General features: G+C 42.3%; 1 protein-coding gene across 2 annotated transcripts; it reads left to right on the top strand.

The window, feature by feature from the left end:
• Window positions 1-1,381: 1,381 nt before the first annotated feature.
• Window positions 1,382-22,095, top strand: ARMC1 (armadillo repeat containing 1). Of its 2 annotated transcripts, none has more exons than XM_081205125.1 (7): window positions 1,382-1,659; window positions 4,398-4,597; window positions 8,445-8,536; window positions 12,918-13,107; window positions 18,749-18,865; window positions 18,966-19,040; window positions 19,791-22,095. In XM_081205125.1, the coding sequence occupies exons 2-7, from the start codon at window positions 4,424-4,426 to the stop codon at window positions 19,980-19,982; spliced, it is 840 nt and encodes a 279-aa protein (XP_081061251.1). In that variant the 5' UTR covers window positions 1,382-1,659; window positions 4,398-4,423; the 3' UTR covers window positions 19,983-22,095. The 2 variants fall into 2 exon arrangements, with proteins under 2 accessions (XP_081061251.1, XP_081061250.1); XM_081205124.1 differs by having other exon boundaries at window positions 1,383-1,659; window positions 4,401-4,597.
• Window positions 22,096-24,076: the final 1,981 nt, after the last annotated feature.

Below are 24,076 nucleotides of genomic sequence, written 5' to 3'. Positions count from 1 at the left end.
TCCCAACTAAAAACTTTACAGTAAACTGAAAACAACATATGGCTGTGTTGTCATTATACTTCCTATTTCAATACATCAAGAAAAAGCCCATTTCTCAATAAATTTATGGGGAGTTAAATACCACTGATAAAACGTCTTATAAGTACGGAAATTGATAAAATGCATGTTGCTACAGAAGAATGCATCCTAGTCAAGACACCGCATAGTCTTCCTTTGATGTGGTCCAACTTTAGATGGAGTCCAACAGGGTGGCAACAGCTTTGCCACAATGCCCCCTGGTCCTGACTGATTTGTTAAAGTCTTATGGCAAAAAAACTCAAGACTTAGAAAGTCTGCCTGATTTCTATCAGTTAAGATAGCTGATAGAATGGAATGCTGTCTTATGTTGTCAGTTTGAAAATAAGGAAGATGGAAAGCAGGGGAAGAGAGGGAATTGACTTGCTCTCCCCCCTCTCCCCGGAATAATTTAAGGGGTGTTTCAAGACAATACCATTTCTCTTTCCCACTCTCCAGAACTGGATACCTCCCCTCTTATTTCATATAGGGACCCACGTTAGGAGCTAGGAGCCCTCTATTGCTATATGTACTGTATAGTACAGCAGGGGGAAACTTCAGAGCCTTCTCCTCCCACCCCTCAATTCTTCCTGCTCTAACCTAAGAGCACTCCTGTGGAGCAGATCCCATTTGTAATTGTTTATCTGTTGAAGTTTTACCCTGCCGTTACTCCAGGGAGCTAAGGGTAGCGAACAGGGTCACCCCACGCTCCATTTTTTAATGTTTATTTTTGGTTTTTACGAGTGGAAAAAAAGGTTTTATTCCGAAAGTACTCCAAAATTCGTTTATTTTTCAGACTCACGGCATGCTGGTGAAAGAGGAAATTAAGGCTGCTATCCAAGCCCCACATGCCCAGGAGTAAGCCCCATTCAATTCAATACGACTTACTCCTGAGTAGAACTGGCTAATAAGGCTGCCTGCATTCCCAAACTAGAGATGAAGAGCCATTCAACGCAGCGGGGCTTACTTCAGAATATACATACGCGGGGCTGCGCTGCAACACTTCCTTTTCATCCTGCGGTAGCAAACCCCCGAGGCAACACCCACAAATACATCGCGCTGAACAGGAGCGGGACTCGCTTCCCATAAGCGCTCACACAATCGCTCTGTTTATCCTTTTCGCCTACAACCCCGCTCGCGCCATACTCTCGCGTGACAGCGAAAGCTCACGACGCCGAGAAAGGTCTCCCTGGGACTTGTAGTTTCTTAGGTCCACCTAAAAAAAAAAAAAGCTTCACCGGCTCCAACCCACAATGCCGCGGAAGTCCAGCCAGCCGCATTTCACCAATTAGAGACGCGCGTAACAAGGCGAGCCGCGACTGGCCAGGAGGTGCTTTCGGCTGCAGCCAATGGGGTCCCCCGGATCGCCGAGGTGCCGGAGACCTGTGAGCGCCCGCCTGGCTGGGTGAATGTTGTCTCCGGGGGTAGAAGGTTCCAATCCTGCTGACCTCTGGCCGGGCGCCCCGGGGTGCAAAGCGCCTTCTCCCCGCCCGGCCTCCTTTCGCACGAGGGCGGCCTCCGCGGCAGCAGATACGTGACCTGGACCGTTCCTTCTTCTGGCGGGGCGGGAGCAAGAAAGCGCCTCCCCTTTCGCATCCTATGAAAGTGAGGGCGGGGAATGGGGGACCTTCGGAGTGGGGAGTCGGTGGGGACAAGGAGGCTGGTGAGGGTTAAGGGGTATTAGGACCCTGAAGGCAGGGGAAGCCAGACCAAGGAGAGTGACCCCGGGCAGGGTAACATGGAGTCCCCTGACCTCTTCCCATCACAAGCTCTTATTTTAAATCACCAAAACATCGGGGGTTTCTAATGGCTGCCTTTCTCTCACAGTATCAGCTTATGTATGTTTACTCTGAATTAAGCCCAATTTCGTTTAGTGGGGCTTAGTCCCTGCTAGCCTAAAGTGTGGGTCTACTATGTGGGTCTACTCAAATGGAAATTCCATTGGGTTCAATGGGTAGTCCTCCCAGGTAACGGGGGATATGATTGCAGCAGAAGCTGATTTCAGTTATCTGGCCCTGGGGAAGGGGAGGAGGTTTAAGCGCTGGCGCATAAGGTAGCCATCCCTTGTGTACTGAACTTCTGATATTTTTGCGATACAAACCAGTGCGTGAAATATTACAAATGACAAACATAGCACCTTGGATGTCCACATCTGGGAATAAGTTCCATCGCAGTGAGCTAGATTTACTTTTGGCTGACTATTTGGTTAATGGTTGTTTCATTTTAGAAAAGCCTTGCTGCAGCATCTAAGACTTGGTGTTTGAATATAGCCACAGTGCTATATGGTGAGTTGCTTTTGTTTTTGAAAAAAGAAACAAAAGTGATTTCTTTGGGTCTTGATATTTTTTATCAGACTGCATATGCTTGCAAGTAAGTCCTATTGAAACAAGTAGGACTTCTAAGAAGGCATGCATACACCTGGCAGAGTTTGAGTATGAACTTGTGCATGCTTACCAGAGAGCAAGCCCTACTGGCGGAGTGGGATTTATGAATAAACATGCATATAGGATTGTGCTGTGCACTGAAGTAAGTAAAAAACAACAACAGTGAAATTGATGAGGCATATTTGTTTTAATGAATCACATATAATTCTTAATATGAGCATGTTGTCAGTCTCTGGCTCAGGTTGTGGTCAGAAGCTGTATCAAGTTTCTTTGGCGATATTTGTGTAATTCTGAATCAGTAAATAGCACAAATATTTGTCTGTGGCCCTAAGGACCATCAATTTCAGTAAAAGCCACATACAGTATTTAGGGTTGATCCTAAGCACAGCTTTTGAAATTAGCTTCATGGAAACAAATATCCTGATTTCCAGACCAGTTTAATTTCTCAATACTTTATTCATGGTGGAGTTAGCTCATATTTTTAGCTCAGTGGTTTTCAAATTCCACCTTCAAGGAGCCCTTTCTGCATTGCTTTGTCTGCTGCAGAAGTTGAGGGTGTCCACCCTAAAGAACCTTGTGCATTCAGAATATTCTGGACCATGTTTACTAAGGTGAACAGACATTTCATAGAGAACACCGGCCATATTGGTCCTCATTGTTGCTGCATGTGAGCTGTGAGTGCACCCTGGATTATACTCAACAATGTCTTCATACTATGCAGGGAGAAATAGGCAAGCTGTCTGTCTAGGAAGCTTGGGTTGTTGTCAACATTAGCCATACTTAGAGTAGACTCATTCAAATCATTGGATATCGTTAACAAGTCTGTTTCAGTGGGTTTACTCTGAGTATGACTTGGTTGGATTCAATCCCTTGACTGTTCATCATGGCTCTTTCAATTGAGGAACCTATGATAAGCATATGAGGATTCTCAGGAGCAAAGTTTGAAAATTGCTATTATAATAATCTAGTTATTGAATTTGGGTTTCAACAGTGCTTTGTGTTTTGTTTTGCCAGGGGTGGCATGCAGCAGTTGAGAAGGTTAACTTTCCACTACTCATGCCATGCTTCCTTTATTCAGATGATAATTCCAATGCACAATTTTGGAATATAGATCCTTATGGAGATTGTATACCTTCATGTTCCATCCAGCATTGCAACTGATAAATACATAAGCTGCGTGAAGCTCTTTGGGCACTGGTCAAGACCTGAACAACCACATGTCTTCATTTGCTTACCCAAGAGAATTCTGTTCTGTTTACTGTATAATAGTCCCTTTAGGCACTTTTGAAAGCTGTATGTGAAATGTTATGTTCACAATGCATGGAAGCCCTTGTTATATCTAAAATAGCATTTTGGAGTCTGACTGAAGCCTTCACAATATTAAAAACTTGGGGCCAGTTCTCACTATGTTTTTGTGCTTTGTGTGTATGTGAAGGTGAAATGCAAATGCTTTAGTAATTGTTTCACCCACCTATCCCATTTACTTGCTTTTGGGGTAAAGCTGGGAGTCCTTGCATAGTGGGATGGGCCAAAGGGTTGAGCATTGTCAAGCTTTACATATCTTTATATGTACAAGATGGTGATAACTGTGGATTAGGAATAATTCTTGCCCAGCAAGAATTATTCTATTACTGAGTGAATGGCTAACTTCTGATGTTGATAGCTGAAATAGCGATAAGATGTGCTATTTATTAGATTCTTTGACTTGCTGTCTGATTTTGGTGAAAGGAAATGGGAACTTTGAGTGCATTAAAATTTAAAACAATACATACTATGTCTTAGGTTTGCATTTTTGTTGAATTTTGAATAGTGATCTGAGCAGCATGTGCTGACTAGTGTCTACATGTAGTCTTTTAAAGACTCCTAAATAATTACTTAAGGAAATATAATTTGAACCACACCAAGCTAATGACAGTGGCCATTAACTCCACAATATTTCTAATAACATTTCTTTTCCAGCAGAATTTTATGTATGACAAGCAAAAATGAACAGCAGCATGAGTGAAGAGCCTGATGCGTTATCTGTAGTTAATCAGCTGAGGGACCTTGCAGCTGATCCCCTAAACAGAAGAGCAATTGTCCAGGATCAGGGATGTCTACCAGGCCTTATTTTATTTTTGGATCATCCCAATCCCCCAGTTGTCCATTCAGCCCTACTGGTAAGTATCATCTGTTTCCTAATTGTGCAACTTTTTCCCTATGCATTCTGTAGCATGACTATGTGATTGGCACTCTAAATTTCAGGATTTAATATTAAATAAGCACTCATTGGCTGTTGCAACCATATTTTACACCAGTGTGTTTCCATAAAATATCTTAAAACAAAACATTTTAGAAAATTTTACTGAAGAAGAAAAGATGTATTGTAATAGCACAGATTCTTAGCCAGAGAGGATCACCTAAAAATGACAATCCCAGATGCAGCAAAACTGAAATGCAGTTTATGCTCTTGTCACTCTGGTACATTCTGAGAAACTATGGCATTGAAGTGGAGGATTTCTTTAAAAAGAAAGAAATTTATTGATGCAAATTTGAATGATACCAAAGTTTAGCAATGTATATCAAATATGAGAGTTCAGGAGTAGTGTTAATTCTGTTTGATGCCAGGTCACGCCCCCACCCCAAGGTAAAAGTAGTCATAGTTCTCATCTTCCCACTCTCCAAATCAGAATCTAGTTCTACTGAAATAAATGGGCCTTACTCCCAGTATAAAGTGTAAGTTGGCAGTCTAAATTAATAATGAAACATAACAGAAATACTCTTCAGCAGGTATTAGGGCAATGGACATGCTGTATCAGAGCTGTTAGGAACTAAGCAAACATTAACGTTGGCACAAGACCAATTACACAACACAATGACAACTGGTTCAAGGTCCTCTTGTTTCTGAATGTCACTTAATCGTGACACATGCAGTCTTAGAGCTCAGAGAAAATATGATGCTAAGTAGAACAATGAAAAACCCAAATTGTTTGTATGATAACAATTTACCTCCCAAAAGCAAACACCCATATACATACAACATTTGTCAACTAAACTTATCCTTCTCCAACTGAACAAGCTGACGGGCTTGCTCTTAAAAGTCTATTCATCTTAAAGATACCGTAACATCTATCAGCTTGGGATGTATGTGGAAAAGGGGTTGCAGAATAGGAGAGAGGAGGAGGCATGGAAATGATCTGTGTCAAGGAAGAGTTGAGAAAAGGAGGAGGGTGAGGAAAAAGGAGTGAAGGTGAAAATGGGGGGTGTAAAGGTGGTTGAAAAAAGGAGGGGTAAGAGGCATGGGTTTTCCCAGTAGTGATGTATGGAAGTGAGAGCTGGACCATAAAGAAGGCTGGTCGCTGAAGAATTGATGCTTTTGAATTATGGTGCTGGAGGAGACTCTTGAGAGTCCCATGGACTGCAAGAAGATCAAACCTATCCATTCTGAAGGAAATCAGCCCTGAGTGCTCACTAGAAGGACAGATCGTGAAGCTGAGGCTCCAATACTTTGGCCACCTCATGAGAAGAGAAGACTCCCTGGAAAAGACCCTGATGTTGGGAAAGATGGAGGGCACAAGGAGAAGGGGACGACAGAGGACGAGATGGTTGGACAGTGTTCTCGAAGCTACCAGCATGAGTTTGACCAAACTGCGGGAGGCAGTGGAAGACAGGAGTGCCTGGCGTGCTCTGGTCCATGGGGTCACGAAGAGTCGGACACGGCTAAATGACTAAACAACAACAACAACAACAAGAGGCATGGGAATGGAGCTGAAGATGAAAGGGGATGGAAGGTCTAAAGAATAGGAGGGGATTGTGAAAAGGGTGCTTTGTAGGTGCAATATGTGGAAGGAGGAAGGTGCACAAAGTTACCGTGAAGGTGTGCAAGGGGGAATTGTGCAAAAGGAGGGGGAGGAGGCAAGGACATGGGGTGAATGTGAAAATGGGTGTAAAGCAGGACTGCAGAATGAGAGAGAAGTGGCTTCAGAAATGAGGTGAAGGTGAAAGCGAGCTTAGTAGTTGCATAGTTGGGATGGGGGAACTGGTAGGTAGGTTGATGAGAGGAGGAAGCAGGAGTGCAGCCCCTAGTTTTATACATACATATATATATATATATATATATATATATATATATATATATATATGCTTTCGTAGATTTTCACGGGTACAGGAATGCAGGTTTTGGTGTCTTCGGGTGTCTTCCCGTGTAAGAGTTGGGGTGTCTAGGCACACAGAACGCCATCTCCAATCAACCACACCAGACCCAAACCCAGACCCTCTCCACAGATAAATTACAGACACCATCCAGTAGCCAAACCATAGTGGCACCTCCGGATGCTGCACCCCCCTGCAATCCCTACACAGATCTGGCTGGCACAGGGCACAAAACCACAGCTCGCCCCTATACACGAAGCCAAGCCAGAGCACAACTAAGTGCAGTACAGCCATCTTCTCAGAAAAAAACTCTTCACAAGCTCAAGAGGTCAAGACACGAAAGCTTTAGCAACTAATCCACACCTAATGACCCTCCTAAGTGGTACTCAGAATATCACTCAAGAAATCACTCAAGATATCCCTCAAGTAATTAATGAACAAAAGAAGAAAAGACACACTAACCTGGGAACTTCCTCTCTGCCCAGAACGTTGGAGGCTATACACCACACCCCCTCAACAGTATTTATAGGAACTCAAACACTGAGATCCTGCTCTGTTCCAGTAACAAGAAGCCGAAAGCACCAGCCTGAAGATGACGAGTGAGACCTCGTCGAAACGTCGCCTAGACACCCCAACTCTTACACGGGAAGACACCCGAAGACACCAAAACCTGCATTCCTGTACCCGTGAAAATCTACGAAAGCATATATATATACACCCTCACAACATGAACAAGCGTGACGACACGTCCCGCCTGCCAGACATCTGGAAATTAGCCCTCCCCACAAAAACCGACACCAGAACCAGAGGCACACAGAACGCCATCTCCAATCAACCACACCAGACCCAAACCCAGACCCTCTCCACAGATAAATTACAGACACCATTCAGTAGCCAAACCATAGTGGCACCTCCGGATGCTGCACCCCCCTGCAATCCCTACACAGATCTGGCTGGCACAGGGCACAAAACCACAGCTCGCCCCTATACACGAAGCCAAGCCAGAGCACAACTAAGCGCAGTACAGCCATCTTCTCAGAAAAACTCTTTACAAGGTCAAGAGGTCAAGACACGAAAGCTTTAGCAACTAATCCACACCTAATGACCCTCCTAAGTGGTACTCAGAATATCACTCAAGTAATCACTCAAGATATCCCTCAAGTAATTAATGAACAAAAGAAGAAAAGACACATTAACCTAGGAACTTCCTCTCTGCCCAGAACGTTGGAGGCTATACACCACACCCCCTCAACAGTATTTATAGGAACTCAAACACTGAGATCCTGCTCTGTTCTAGTAACAAGAAGCCGAAAGCACCAGCCTGAAGATGACGAGTGAGACCTCGTCGAAACGTCGCCTAGACACCCCAACTCTTACACGGGAAGACACCCGAAGACACCAAAACCTACATATATATATATATATATATATATATATAACACACACACATATATATATGTTTTATATATATATAACACAAAAACACTTCTTCAGCAGCAACAATGCAAATACAATGCTTTGAACAGCTGCACATTTAACATTCATATTTTGAGTTATCCCATTATACACAACTTGCTGGAAATGTTAACTTAGTTTTATATGATACTATATTTGCTGATAGACAACTGAAAGAATCAGTTCTCTTAATTCAATATTTAGTCAAAATCATATTTATATAATTACTGGGATTTTTCTAGACAAGAATACACCAAAAATATTTTGGGGTGCAGCTTATTAAACTAAAATTGCATATGTTCTAACCATTACATAAAATCTCTTCAAAATTGATAGTTTATTTTTGAGAGATGTATAAAAGAAAAATTAGAAACACTAGCATTATTCTATTAGATTACTTTAACTTGCCCTTTCTTACAGGCTCTCCGCTATTTGGCGGAATGTCGTGCCAACAGAGAAAAGATGAAAAGTGAACTAGGTATGATGCTGAGCTTACAAACCGTTGTGCAAAAGTAAGTATAGTGTGCTATCTATAGTAAAAGTACATGATTTATAATAGAATCCTAGAACTGTAGAGTTGGAAGGGACCCCAAGAGTCTTCTGGTCTAAGCCCTTGCAATACAGAAATCTCAGCTAGAGCATCCATGACATCCAACATTTGCTTTAAAATCTTCCAATGAAGGTTGGAGTATGTACGTATTTCCTTCCTACCACCACCTTCTGAGGGAGTCTGTACCCCCTTACAAACTGTCAGATTATTGCGGTATATATTTTGTTTCTGTCTTAAAATTGTTTTAAGCATAAGGGACCTGGGAATTAGATTGCAAAGGTGGCTTCCTTGTGTAGGTTCAAGCAGATCCCTTTCATAATCTCCAATACATGAATTCCTGGCTTTGCATGTAACATTCAAAACACTGTGAGGATACTGGTATGTTCAGTAGTTCTTGATACTAAGTGGCTAGTTAATGAAAGCAAAAATCCAATTACTTGGCTCGAAGCATTCTATTCCAAGATAATATGCCTCTTCCAGAGTCTCATACTGAACTACTTGAACTAAACCCATCTATTCACTCCCCCCAAATTTATTATTTGCCTAAAACGATTAGCTCAGTAACTATGTATTTAATTGCACAGGAGTCCCTTTCAAGTATGATAAGATGCACACAATCCTGTAAACCAAGCCACTGCCTCAGTTTTGATTTAAGACAATTTTACTTGCTTGTACCTCTCACAAATAATTAACCATGGTTAGAAGGTCACAAGTAGCCTTCTAAAATTGGATCCTTTGTTATGACACCTTCCCCATAAAAGGATATTTGAAGAAAAAGATGCCCTCTCTGACACTATAAACAGGATTATATGGTATACTTTTAAATGGGCTGTGAACGTTTTATACACTTAGCCGAAAGATAAATTATTCATGCACACTAAGAGTATCGTGCAGAGTTTGGGAATGCAGTGTTGGATGAATTGCAAGACATCGTAATAAAAGGTAATAACGCCATCTAGTGTGTCAAATTAGAACAGACCAAAATAATTCTACTTGATCAGAAGATACACCTTGTTTTGTTATGTGTTTTGTCAGAATTATAATTGTTGGTCGGAAGGAAATACATACATACATACATACTACAAATTTTCAGAATTGAAAATATTTCAGGAATTCGGAGTTCAGTAAGCATTTTGCAAAACAACTTAAACATCAACTTTTGTTTTGTGATCTTATACAAATATTGTGTTCTGCAATCATGCTAAACATTAAATCTTCAAAACTGGTTAGGGGCTCATCTATAGCTGTACCAAAACGCTCCCTGAATATCATTGTCCCATTCACAACCTGCAAATTTGGGTGCCATTTCTCCACTTTCCAGAGGGGAGGGTATGTGCTGAAATTCATTCTTTGCTTTAAGCAGTCATGTCACTCCATTCTTCTTTTTTTAGTGGAAACCATTATTCCCCCCTCCCCCAAGTACCTTCAAATAATAATTTTGGGCTTCATTGCATAGAATTGGAAATAGGTGATGATGATGGAACAAGCAGTATTTTAAAGCATCCATTAAACTTGATAGCTGGGCATCGTCTGAATTCTGAGATGTTAGAAATGCTGTAGTCTTCCGTGCAAATCGAAAAGCTATGAAGGGGAAATGCTGAAACAGGCTCTTGTCTGATATGCCGTCCGTTCTTGACAGCTTGCTGGAATAAAAAGCAAAGATTGCTCAAGCTGCTGTTTTTAAAGGGGGCAGCATATTTTAATTTGACGTTAGTGTATGTGAAAGATGCCAGACTGACAGTATTCCAGGCTGAGGTCAGTCCCTACGGAAGGGAAATAGCCAGACTGGCAGTGGACTTGCTTCTTTTCCTTTTACTCCTTTGACTCAAAGGGTGTTTTTACAGTTACCCAAAGGAGAGCAATGTTGCTTGGTCCCTTGGTCCCTCTGTTGTCAGCTGATGCAGAAAAGTTGCTTGTGTCACGAAATACTCCCCCCCCCCACTCGTCATATTTTAAGTACATTAAAATGCAAAACCCATTGCTTTCTGATCAAATAAAGAACCACCCCACTTCTCTGAGCAAGAAATAAAATCCTAGTTGGGGCAATGCAGATAAGTTCAGTTGGTTTTCTGTTGGTCTAATGGTGCTGTTGGACGGCATTCTGTCAAAAGTAAGTGGCTGCTGTTCACTCTTACTGTGAAATGCAGAGTATCTGTGGGGAAAAGACAACAAGGAGATCCATGGTTCCAGTTACAGATAGGTAGCCGTGTTGGTCTGCCATAGTCAAAATAAAAAAATTCCTTCCTGTAGCACCTTAAAGACCAACTAAGTTAGTTCTTGGTATTAGCTTTCGTGTGCATGCACACTTCTTCAGATACACAGATATACAGGAGATCCATGGTTTGAGACAGGAGAACGAGAATGCTGGATGGATGTTATAGGCAGAAGAGGGAGAGCAAGAGGAATATTGGAGACAGGAGAGTTCCAGAGAAAACTTTGCAGGGAGCAGTGCTGAGGTGAAGAAGCCCAGCTCAATAGAACTGCTAGTCAACTAGGGCTCTGCATAGTGTGGGCAAGAAACCTCAATGGGAATTAAGGCGGTGCATACAGTTTTGATAGTCAGATGAAAACTTTTCATATTGGGGCATTAGAAAGGGTCATGCAGACAAGGTATGGAAACCATGGATGTCTGCCTGGTTTTCATGTTGTTTGGGGGGAGGGTTGTGTTGGGGTTGTGTGTTTCTGTTGCTGCTGTTGGCTTTTTTGTATCTTTATATTTTATTGTGATTTATGTGGAAATTGTTCAGTTTGGTTGTGTATTTAATGTTTTATTTATTGTTTATAAATACTTCAGTTACGTTGCAGTTATGTGTTTTTTAATGTTGTAAACCACCTTGAGGGGGGTTTGAACTGTGGAAAGGCGGCATCCAAATAAAATTATGTATGTATGTATGTATGGTTCCTAATTCAGCTAAAGATAACCAGACAGCATAAGAGGAAGTTAACGCATCACTTAGCTTCATATTGAGAACCTGCATTTTGGAAATTTATAAAACCAGTACTGTACTGCTGAGGCAAAGGGTGTTGGGATTGTTATATGGGTGCCTTCCTTCAAGGTTTTTCTTTTTCTTTTAATTCCTCTTGTGTGGTTTGAATTGTCTGTGGGCAATTTTTGGTGAGAGGAAGGAGTACCAGGTGCAGGGGGGTGCAGTTCATCTGTGTGACTGATGGGTGACCACCTCCCTTGTTATTTATACTGCTCTGTCAGTGAATGGTTTCATTGTCTCCCTAGTTTTTGCAGTACACTTTTGTGCAGTGGAAGGACTCGACTGATGAAAGTGGTTGGTGATTGAGTGTGAAGTACAGTGGTGCCCCGCAAGACGAATGCCTCGCAAGACGGAAAACTCGCTAGACGAAAGAGTTTTCCGTTTTGGAGGTGCTTCGCAAAACGAATTTCCTATGGGCTTGCTTCACAAGACGACAATGTCTTGCGAGTTCCTGCTGGTTTTTTCCCCTTCCCCCCTTTTTCTAAGCCGCTAATCCGCTTATCAGCTGATCCGATCAGCAGATAAGCCGCTAAAAGCCGCTAATAGCGCTAATCCGCTAATCCGTCAATGGGCTTGCTTCGCAAGACAAAAAAACCGCTAGACGAAGAGAATCACAGAACGGATTCTTTTCGTGTTGCGAGGCACCACTGTATTGGAATCACTGAGTGGATGGCGTGTTTGTGCATATTGGTGGGTATGAATGAGGTGTGGGTGTAGGTTGGGACAAGTGATACTGAATAAGTAGTAGGTATCATTGATTTGTGTAGATGTAAGGCAACACAGCTCCTGTCAACCTAGCAGTTTGAAAGCACCCCAAAAAGTGCATGTAAATAAATAGGTACTGCTCTGGTGGAAAGGTAAATGGCGTTTCTGTGCGCTGCTCTGGTTTCGGTGTTCTGTTGCACCAGAATATTTAGTCATGCTGACCACATGACCCAGAAAAACTGTCTGCAGACAAACGCCGGCTCCCTTGGCCTGTAAAGTGAGATGAGTGCTGCAACCCCAAGAGTTGTCTGCGACTGGACTTAACTGTCAGGGGTCCTTTACCTTTAAGGCAACACTTGAGTGTGATGTGTAGTATTTGGTGAGTCAGGATGTGCCTTGGTAAGAGGAAGGGGGAAGGGGTCCATGACTCTAAAGGTGTTTCAGATATGGTGCCATGTTTTTGTTCTTTCAGATTTTATTATTTTATTGCATTGCATTGTACCCTAATTTCTGAGTTATATATATATATATATCATGTTATTTGTAAATTGCTTAGAGACTGTATTAAGCTGTTGAAATATATTTAACAAAACTAAAATACGAAGGATTGTAAAGCAAAATCCATACAAACCTCAGTTTGCTTTGCCTTAGGACCACCACACCAGGAGAGACAAAACTGTTGGCTTCTGAAATCTATGATATTCTTCAGTCTTCCACAATGTCCGACGTTGACAATGTGAACGAGATGAATTCACGGCGCCGGAAAGCTCAGTTTTTTCTGGGAAGTACAAATAAACGTGCTAAAACAGTCGTGTTACACATAGATGGCCTTGATGATTCGGTAAGAAAAGGGTGTTTTGGGGCATACAATGCACACTTATGTATCAAGGTGTGTGAAGGGCACCTTGTTTTCTGTAAGCATTCCTTGAGTTTACAGCTTAGACTGCTCTGTACTAAATGCCATAAACATAATAACATATATGAAGTCTGTACAGTGGTGCCTCGCAAGACGAAATTAATTCGTTCCGCAAATCTCTTCGTCTTGCGGTTTTTTCGTCTTGCGATGCACGGTTTCCCATAGGAATGCATTGAAAATCAATTAATGCGTTCCTAGGGAAACCGCCTTCAGACCAGGTCCGGGGACAGTCTGTCCCCGGACCTCTTCTGAAGGCTGGGGGGCGGGGGGACAAGGGCTTTTCTTCCCACCCCCAGCATTTTAAAAAACCCCGGGACAGCGGAGGACTTCTCCGCTGTCCGGGCGATCTTAAAATGCTGGCGGGCGGCATTTTAAAATCGCCCCGGACAGCGGAGGACTTCTCCGCTGTCCGGGGCGATTTAAAAGCCCCTGGGAAGGCAGGCAGGGGGGACAAAGACTTTTGCCCCCCGCCAGCCTTCAGAAGAGGTCCTGGACCTCTTCTGAAGGCGGGCGGGGGGCGAAAGTCTTTGCTCCCCCCCGCCTGCCTTCAAAAGGTGTCCCCACGGCGGTGGGAGGTGTCCCCTGCCCCCCGCCCGGCTTCGGAGCACCGGGAGAAGCGATCTCCCCGCAGCACCTTGCTGCAAAAGACGTCCGGGGGAAGCGGGAAGCGAAGCGCTTCGCTTCCCCGCTTCCCCCGGACGTCTTTTGCAGCAAGGGGCTGCAGGGAGATCGCTATCTCCCCCCAGCCCCTTGCTTCAGAAGAGGTCCGGGGGCAGCGGGAAGCGAAGTGCTTCGCTTCCCCGCTTCCCCCGGACGTCTTTTGCAGCAAGGGGCTGCAGGGAGATCGCTATCTCCCCCCAGCCCCTTGCTTCAGAAGAGGTTGGGGGCAGCAGGAAGCGAAGTGCTTCGCTTCCCCGCTTCCCCCGCACGTCTTTTGCAGCAAGGGGCTGGGGGGAGACGTCTTTTGAATTTACAGTGGTACCTCGCAAGACGAATGCCTCGCAAGACGAAAAACGCGCAAGACAAAAGAGTTTTCCGTTTTTTGAGTCGTTCCGCAAGACGAATTTCCCTATGGGCTTGCTTCGCAAGACGAAACGTCTTGCGAGTTCTTGCGAGTTTGTTTCCTTTTTCTTAAAGCCGCTAAGCCGTTAAAAGCCGCTAAGCCGTTAATAGCCGCTAAGCCGCTAATAGCCGTGCTTCGCAAGACGAAAAAACCGCAAGACGAAGAGACTCGCGGAACAGATTAATTTCGTCTTGCGAGGCACCACTGTACTATGCATCAGAATTTACTGATGCAAAACGTTAAATACCCCCAAGAAGCTGACAGTAGAAAGATCACATTAAATAATTGATCGCATTAAGTTTGGACATCAGAACATCACAAGCTGCCTTCTTCTGAGTCAGATCATTGGTCTCTCTAGTGATACTTTATACCGGAAAAGGTTGATCAACCTAGCCATCAGATGAATGGTAATTTCCCCCCGGTGTTTTTTCTTCTTCACATCATGAGACATTCATAACAATTTATCAACTTCCCAATGTTCAGGCCTAAGGAAATGTTGAATTTTCTTAGCCTGCTCTTCCTAACATCTTTTCTCATTGCCTGAAATTTCTCTTGGCTATTGGATAACTGTTGTAATAATGAGGTCTCAGTGGATTCTCCATGCAATGTCAGAATAACTTCTATAAATTTATCCTCCATTCCCCTGTAGATAACACCCCAGGGTCATGTTTGCCTTTTTATGGCTGCCAAGCAGCATGCAAGGCTGTTTGAGCATGTTATCCACAAGTGCCCTCAGGTCTCTGTTTCAGTTTTGTAGCCTTTTAAATTATCAAACCTGATCTTCTGCTGCACTGGCTTACATTTGTTTGGGGGTGGGGGGCCTAAGTAAGCCTTTTAAGAGAACCAGGTCTGTATATATATCCCATCTTCTTTAATAAAGTCAGTGGCTGTTAATCGGATGAATAATGAGCATATGCGTACCCCTCCTTTCCCAGAGTTACCTTCCTCCTCTTCTTGCCACCGCCATCTTGCTCTCTCCTTATATTTCTCTCTCCCCTCCTCTGCCCGACCCGCTTCTTTAAGCCAGGTTTAATCAGTTCCAGTAGTCTTGTCCTTATTATGTTTACTGACTTGGTAGCTCATTTGTTTGCTCATCACTGTCTCTAAAGCTTCTCTAAAAGCCAGAAAAATGCTGCCTGTTTCTATTTTGCCTGCCAATTTAAATACACGTTACCACCGTAAATGGTCTGTGGTCAGCATATCTCAAAGCTGCCTGTATTGCTCTCCTAAAACAATGCTAATGCAGATCCTTGCAGTTTTACTCCTCTCTGTTGAGGTAAAGCTGCTTGTTTCTAGTAGCCAGCATGCAGTAAGAAGTGTAGACATACTTAATTTGGAGGGCTTCCTTAACTGCTGATGGCCTGGCAGTATATTCCTTCAAGAGCAAAAAGGGGCAAATGTGTATTAAAGTTTATTCGGTTTTTTAAATTGTCCTCAAAACCTTCTCTGCTCTTAGGGAGATTTTTACTTGCTTTTTAGTTTGTGCACAGCATGCGATTTCAGTCTACAAAGGGCAATGAAAAACACTGTTTGTAAATCATTTTGACCTCCAAGTGCTATCTTAAACTATAGTCAGCACTTGCAGCAATTCTGATTTTCAGGGAGGTGCTTCTAACATGGGCACCTACATTCATCCGTGAAATGTAAGCTATCTTCAAGTGTAGAAATAATAATAATAACAACAGCAACAACAACAACTAGGATAATCATGTTCTTTTTGCCTCTTTTTCTTAAGATTTTAGGCAGTTAAAAAAACCCAGAAGATTAAACAAGCAAGCAAATGCAAACCCTAAAGGACAATAATAACTGAACAGCTGTACTTTGTTTTTCACAGAAATGATACTAATTGTCCTCTCTTGTGAAATCTTATGTAATTACTATCTAAAGCTCTATGTATATCCCAGCAATATACTTTAGTGGGCATCATGAACATTTTGTCACTACTCCTGCTTGCCCTGTCATCTCATAATCACCACCATCATTTGTTTGTATGCTGCCTTTCCATACTTAAAACCATGGTCAAGGCAGCTCACAACGTGAAAAGATTTGCATAATTACAAGCATAACAAAAATAATCAAACAATAAATTAAAGGCATCAAAAAGTGCACAGCCATAATTGAACCATTTCCACATAAATCATTATAAAATGTAAAAATTAATTAATATAATTTCAATAACTGCCACAAACCCTAAACAATACTGCTGTGTGTGTGTGTGTGTGTGTGTGTGTGTGTGTGTAGGACTAGGACTGTTCTTTCTCATAAATACAGATTTCCAATGCATAGTCAGGTGTATCTGTAGGTTACTCTTGAGGCAGAAACCCAGATAAAATTCAGCAGTTTGACTTAATCTTGCCAAACATGAACTTGTTGGATTTTAGTTCATTTTTCTTCCAGCTTTTCTGAATATTGACTAAAAGCTTTGGGCCTCCCTATAGAGGATGAACTTGGAGTTGGTTATCTATGCCCTAGTTACACCTCGGGGGCTAGGTCACTGTAATGATGCTCTCTGTATGGGGCTGCTTTGAAGCAAAAAACACAACTTGAAAATTGGAGCACATTTGACTAATCTTATTTCACCTGTGTTGGCCTGATGTACATGCTGAAGTTTTACATATTGTTTCAACGAGTGTATTCTCTGGTTCAGTGGTAGAACACCTGTTTCCCATGTAGAAGATCTCAGCTGCAGCCTCTGGCATGTCCAGGTAGGGCTGGGAATGTGCCTTGCCTGAAACCCTTGCGAGCCACTGACACTCAGTCTAGATAATACTGAGCTAGCAGATGCACCAATGGTATGACTCTGTTTGAGGCATCTTCCTATGTTCCACTGTGGTTTCCAGTTCTGGTTTTGCAGACAATTACCGATACTGGTTTTTACAAACCACAGCTTTTTCCATATGAATGTAGTATCAGACAGTTTGCCAAGCACCAGAATGTATAGGGCAGAATTGGTGATTTATAGCGAGAATTGCTAAACCTGAAAGTTGCTCATGTAATGTCAGACCATAGTTTGATACAGGGGTGCCCCGCAAGACGAATGCCTCGCAAGACGGAAAACCCGCAAGACGAAAGGGTTTTCCATTTTTGAGCTGCTTCGCAAGACGATTTTCCCTCTGGGCTTGCTTTGCAAGCTGAAAACGTCTTGCGAGTGTTCCAATTTTTTTTCGCTCCCCCCCTTTTTCTAAGCCGCTAATAGCCTTTTAGCCGCTAATCCGCTAAGCCTTTAATAGCCGCTAAGCCTTTAATAGCTGCTATATCGCTAATAGCGCTAAGCCGCTAATAGGGTTGCTTCGCAAGACGAAAAAACCGCTAGACGAAGAGACTCGCGGAACGGATTAATTTCGTCTTGCAAGGCACCACTGTACTACTTATGAATGAGTCTCATGTTTGTGTGCTCCCCATGTCTTGTGTTGTTTGCGAGGAGACTGGGAGTTCCCCATAAGGTATGGACTTGGATTTGTACTTTGGCTAAACTTCAGACTGGGCTCTGAAACCATGGTTTGATCCTTTCTTGCTCTTAAGGAACCTGCATCCCCAAATTTGGATGCAATGGGAAACTGGTGGCTATGCAAAATAAGAGGAGGAGGAAAGTGTGTCAGTCTGAGGCCTGTTTAGGCTTGTTAACATGGCAAAACACCATGGCTTCCTGTTACATCTGAGCCAATCTGCTGCCTTAGCCATAAACCCTGGGTATGGGGAGCTAGGCTTGAGGAGGGAGTTAAGAATGCAGTGCCGGTTGAGAAGATCGTGTTCGTGTCGTAAGACACCAAGCAAGCAGCTCGTATACATGATTATGTGGGCCAGGCTGTGTTTCACACTGCACTTGTGGTAGTTCTAGGAGGCCACTTATTTGTATGCTGATGTCTTTGAGACACTCAGTAAATGCACGGAAGCACGCTGAGCTAACGTAGAGCAGGTGCAACTAGCACAGGTCAGTGTCGTGTTGTTGCACAGTAGGCCCTGTCACTTGCTTTAAACGTAAGCGTTCACTTGTGTGTTTTGTGAGCGGACATTTTCCTTTGCAATCAGAGTTCAGTTTGTGCAGTGCAGTGATGTCCATGAGCTGCCACAGATGAGGTAGCTGAAGGATACAACAGCTGCTTTGATGCATTCAGTCAGTATGGATACAAGGTGTCTGATAAATAGCAACTTAAACACTAACTGCTCATCAATGAGCATTGCAGTCAGTCAGAACTTAACCACAGGGGACTGTTTAGCTGATCATACGGAGAAAAGCTTGCTTTGCTTTTCAGCACTTTCCCCTCATTATTCACAGTTGATTCCATTCTGGTTTGTCGTCAAAATGTAGGCAGGAATGTTGTTTTTAAATTCTCTTATGGCTAAATTCAGAGCCATTCCTTCTCCTCTTTTAATATATATATATATATATTGAAAAGCATCATTCTGCTTCAATTCATGTGTCTTGTTTCTTAACTGATCTGTGTTTAACGTACGCAATTATTTATTAGGTGTTTGCAAATAACTGGTGCCGTTAATTTTTAGTCTCGGAGAAACCTTTGCGAAGAGGCCTTGCTGAAGATTAAAGGGGTCATCAGCTTCACGTTTCAAATGGCAGTTCAAAGATGTGTAGTCCGAATCAGATCAGATTTGAAAGCAGAGGTAAGGTTTGCAGCGGTTTGCCTTTCACATTTTTCTGACGCCGAGTAAAGACTTACTCACCTGCTCTTCTTTTCTAATTTTCCATTTTCTTGTTGTATAGGCACTGGCAACAGCAATAGCATCAACCAAAGTTATGAAAGCCCAGCAAGTTGTGAAAAGTGAAAGTGGAGAAGAGGTGAGAGAATGCTCCGTAATTTAGAAAACAAGCCTGTTGGTAGCGTTGGCAATTAAAGAAAAGCAATTAAATGCAATTGGTCCATTCTTTGGGTGCAGCAATAATCCCACTGGCTGAACATACATGAAACTGTATGCTGATGTGGCTTTTTTTGGGGTGTGTGTGTATGTCGTCGCCTTTAATTTCTACTTTGAATCCAAGGCATGTTATATCTATGCAATGTAAGCAGCAGTGTGTTCATACAGGGCACCTCACTTCCTGAAACAAGAGAAAGCTTCTGCTTTTGTGGAGCTTTCATGCCAACTGCACATGGAAAATCTGGTAGAAGTTGAAAGTGTGTCACCGGTTTAGCATTGTAGAATATTGATTTCAGTTAGCAAGAGGTGCAAAATAGCCTTATGCAATGAAGGCATTAATATCATGTTGCTAAGAGCGTTTGCAGTCTTCTGAATTACAGTGATTATATTAAGCGCAACCGTTTTGGAAACTCAGATTAATTACACAGGTCTCCAAGAGCTTGGTCCAAAGCCTGCTATAGTGTAGGTAAACTCTTCCCATTGGTTGAGGGTTATCAGGAAGTGAATGGAGGAGTTATTTTTTCAGACCTATAAAGTTATCTTGCATGCCACAGTTCCTAGTTTTGCTAAAACTCTGAACTATGTCTAAAACAGCAGTTGCATGAATGAGTGATGCTGAGCTTCACAGCAAGGTCAGATTGGGTAAAACGACTTTCTGAATCCCATTAAACAGATGCTGGTTCCATTCCAAGATACTCCTGTAGAAGTGGAACAGAATACCGACCTCCCTGAGTATCTGCCAGAAGATGAAAGCCCTTCAAAGGAGCAAGACAAAGCAGTGTCCCGGGTTGGATCACACCCAGAAGGTGCAGCCAGCTGGCTGAGCTCAGCTGCAAACTTTCTCTCCAGATCCTTCTACTGGTGACTTTGAGTCAAGGCTTACAGGACTGTGTGAACCAACAGGGGCCCAGTTTTCCATTGGTGTGGTGAACTGCCAAGTGCAATTTGCAATAAGTTATCACAACAGATTTTTAGACTACACAAAACATATGCTGTCTTTTACATTTTGTTGGACATTTGGTCTTTCAGGCCGGTGAGAAAGATGGAGGCATTTGTTAATGCCCTTGCCCTCACTTCTGTTCTCATATGTTTTATTGCCTCACTTTTTAATAAGGGTCCATGATTAACCAAACTTTGTTGAGTGTATAGAGCTTTAAGTTAATATTAGTGATAAACACATACAGAACCCATTCAGTACAAATCTCAGGACATCTGTACAAGGAAATTATTAGCCCTTAATTTTGCATAGATTGAAATGCCTTTTTCTTTTTGCCTTATTTCAGATTATATATTTCCCCTGGAAGGTCATTCTAATGGGGGAAAACCCGAATTGTTTACCATTTATTCCCTTCCCCTGCACACTTGGTTCAGAGCTGGTATGTCATTATTCCATTGCAACAAGAATGATTCAAACTTGAACTTTGCAGCCCTTGATGTGCTGGAATTTTTGTTTTTGTTCTAAACTGTCAGCCCTTGACCACTCGCAATTTGAACATTAGTAAATAAATGAAGGTGGAAATGTGAACGTGTAAGTAAATAATCTGTAAAAAAAATGCTTGTAATGATGCCTATGACTTTGTAAATATGATCAGAAACCACTGATTGCAATTTAGGTTGGATAAAGAAGCTCTGGTTTCAAAAGTTGCAACCTACTCCAGTGACATCTTGGTTGCAGAATTTGTCTGTGGTAGAAAGTGTGATGTTGGCCTTAATCTGATATTGTTTTCAATTGGTTTAATGAGAGCTAAAAATGTAATATAGTGGCCAATGGGTGGGTGGGTGGGAATAAAATGCCTAATATGCCTTTGTGCCACTGCCCTACAATCTAGACTTTTGTTGCTTGGTGGAAATTTCATGTATAATCCCAGTTGCCTTTTTTGCTTCCCAATTCCACCGTTATGCCCTGTGGACAACCATTATGAAATATGGAACAATCCAAAAATTGTTAGTGAAGCCTGGAGCAGGGCAAAAGCCAGCATGTGCCTGATGCCGGGGGGGGGGGGTGAGCATCCTGGAAAAAGTCCTTGTAAGTGCACTCACCTAGTCTAGACAACACGGAAACCTGCGCCTGAAGAATTGGCTTCACTTGGCAATCTTGCAGACAATTAAGGTGCTTGGACCATCGCATCTTGTCTCTGCCTAGCTTCCAGAAAGGATCATGCAAGTAAATATTCAGTAGGCAAAATATGAAGCATAGCAATTAGGTTACTGAAATATTGTCTGGGATTTTTCTCAGTGCGTTAGAAAACCTTGTACGCAGCTGCACCACAGGAATACAGCTGTGACACTGCGATGCTACCCTAAAGCTGATTCTGCAGTGCTTCTTTTTGTGGTGTGAGCCATACAAATTTTTACTTAAATCAGTGACGTACATGTATCAAGGCAGTGCTTTTGCCCTTTTGGAGGTCTTATCTCTGTGTCTTGCACAGTAGCAGTAATTAAGTAGCATCAAGACGCTTATTAGTAAAAACAAAATGGCAGGGGGAAGTGTAAAGTTCCAATGATAAATCAAAGTTCTCATAAATTCAGCCTACTTTTGAGATAAAGAGCTTACTTTCAGATTTTATTTCTATTTTTTAACGTACCTAGTTTATTTGGTTGAAGTTTACACGCACAGAATACAAGCTTTCTAAGGCATGTATTGTATTAAATATGTATTTCGAAGCATATTGCTGTCTAGAATGTTACAGTACCAAACGTGTTTGCAAAGCCCTCTGTTGTGTAGCCATGGATACAATGTTTACTTTTTGTTTTAACATCTCTCTCTCTCTCTGTGCAATTTGCATTGCCGCACACCCACTGCCCTACCTGACACACCCCTTTGGATATTAATGGTTCAGTACAAGTAGATATTAAGACTTGTGTAATCAATCTGTAGGTATATATTTTTTCCTTTGGTCAGTATTGCAGCTCTCCCAGTTAAAGCATCTGTAAAAGAGCTTTGGAAATACTGTAAAATAAAAGTGTAATATAATGAACTGGCATTCCTCTAGTTTTATAAGAGTTTTTAAGGGTTTTTGTCTCTAGAGCAGGAATGGGGAACCTGTGGCCATCCAGATATTGATGGATCACAGCTCCAGTCATCCTCCCCGTTAGCGACACTTTTGGGGAATACAGGGAGAATATCTGGGTGGCCATAGAGTCTCCATCCCTTTCTTTAAAGCTGGTGTTTTTTGCTTTCAGAATTCATAAGGATCAAAATGTGCTCATGGTCACAATTGAGGGAGAAGGACTGCAACTTGTATTGGGGGTGCCTGTGTATTGATAATGAGAAACTATTATTATCCATGGAAGTAGAGTTCAGGTTGCCATGTCCATGGATGCAAGCTACAGAAACATACTGCTTGTTAGCAGAAACAAAGTATGGATTCTAGTGTATAGTATATGAGACTTGATTCAGCTCTACTACTAACTGAGCTGGGCATGTTTAGCCTGGAGAAGAGGAGGTTAAGGGGTGATATGATAGCCATGTTCAAATATATAAAAGGATGTCACATAGAGGAAGGAGAAAGGTTGTTTTCTGCTGCTCCAGAGAAGCGGACACGGAGCAATGGATCCAAACTACAAGAAAGAAGATTCCACCTAAACATTAGGAAGAACTTCCTGACAGTAAGAGCTGTTCGACAGTGGAATTTGCTGCCAAGGAGTGTGGTGGAGTCTCCTTCTTTGGAGGTCTTTAAGCAGAGGCTTGACAACCATATGTCAGGAGTGCTCTGATGGTGTTTCCTGCTCGGCCGGGGGTTGGATTCGATGGCCCTTGTGGTCTCTTCCAACTCTATGATTCTATGATTCTATTCCATTGTTGAAGGCCTTGTCCCCTTGCCCTTGGCCACCTATTATGATAAGTCATGATTGGTATCAAAACGCCATTGGTTTTCTTTATTCTTCCAAAAGTCAGATTACTCCATTTAATTTGCTAGAAAATATGTATTCTGATTAGATGCAATGTCCTATTTTTAATAGCTCCAAATCTCTGTGTGTCAGAGTTGAAATTTCTCATCATTCCTCTTAAGCTCTATTCTTGTGTATTCTTATCCATTGACAAGCACAAAGTCTTGGTTTTATTTTTGGCTCCCTCTTTACTTTGCCCCCCCCCCACATAATTAGCCTGTAACCAACTCTTGTTTTTCCAATATTGCAGAAATGCAACCTTTCCACCCCTCTCAGTAAAAGCCAACCTTCACACTAGTCATTTCTCACCTGGATTACTGCAATGGTCTGCACTCTCATCTTCTATTTTTGTATGTCATCCCACAAATTGAAGTTTTCCTTCCAAAGCTGCTGTCTGGGAGGCATCATTTTCCCCCCATATTGGGGTTCACTATTTTTCTTTTTAACTCGTCTTGAAATTTCATACATGTTCTGCCAACGCTGCACTAGATGGCAGCATAGAAATATTATTGCAGAAACTCAGTATCTGAGAAAGAGACTGGACTGCAAGCTTTTGAATTGCACTTAGGTTTGATTTTTGGATGCATGATGATTTATCCTGGCATTTTGCAGTATGTAGATTAGCGGCAGGATAGGCCTATGAACTGATGGACTACTTCTCTCTCTCTCAATATCTGATAGTAGATTCCTCTGGGGTTTTTTTAGAGTTCTCATAGAATTTTAATTTTTTTTATGCTGAGGTGGAGAGCCCATACAGGAAATGTGTGGTTTTCATATGTTCTTTCTTTTTTGACATGAATAATGTATATGGCTAAGATGGGAAGAGTTGGAAAAACTCCACAATTGAATACACTGTTTATGACAAGATAAACAATTTCAAAACATAATGCCAATCCACCTATCCAAGTAACCTGCAAAATATTTGAATACAGTGGTACCTTGGGTTACATACACTTCAGGTTACATACGCTTCAGGTTACAGACTCCGCTAACCCAGAAATAGTGCTTCAGGTTAAGAACTTTGCTTCAGGATAAGAACAGAAATTGTGTTCTGGCGGCGCAGCAGCA

Source organism: Podarcis bocagei (assembly GCF_964188305.1).
Source record: "Podarcis bocagei genome assembly, chromosome: 8".
NCBI classification, from domain to species: domain Eukaryota; kingdom Metazoa; phylum Chordata; class Lepidosauria; order Squamata; family Lacertidae; genus Podarcis; species Podarcis bocagei.
This window is presented reverse-complemented; position numbering and strand designations above follow the sequence as displayed.

Coding starts and splice junctions, on each gene's coding strand:
- ARMC1 (XM_081205125.1), top strand. CDS start 4,424: ATGAACAGCAGCATGAGTGAAGAGCCTGATGCGTTATCTGTAGTTAAT. Junction 8,537..12,917: donor TTACAAACCGTTGTGCAAAA/GTAAGTATAGTG, acceptor GCTTTGCCTTAG/GACCACCACACCAGGAGAGA. Junction 13,108..18,748: donor TAGATGGCCTTGATGATTCG/GTAAGAAAAGGG, acceptor GTTAATTTTTAG/TCTCGGAGAAACCTTTGCGA.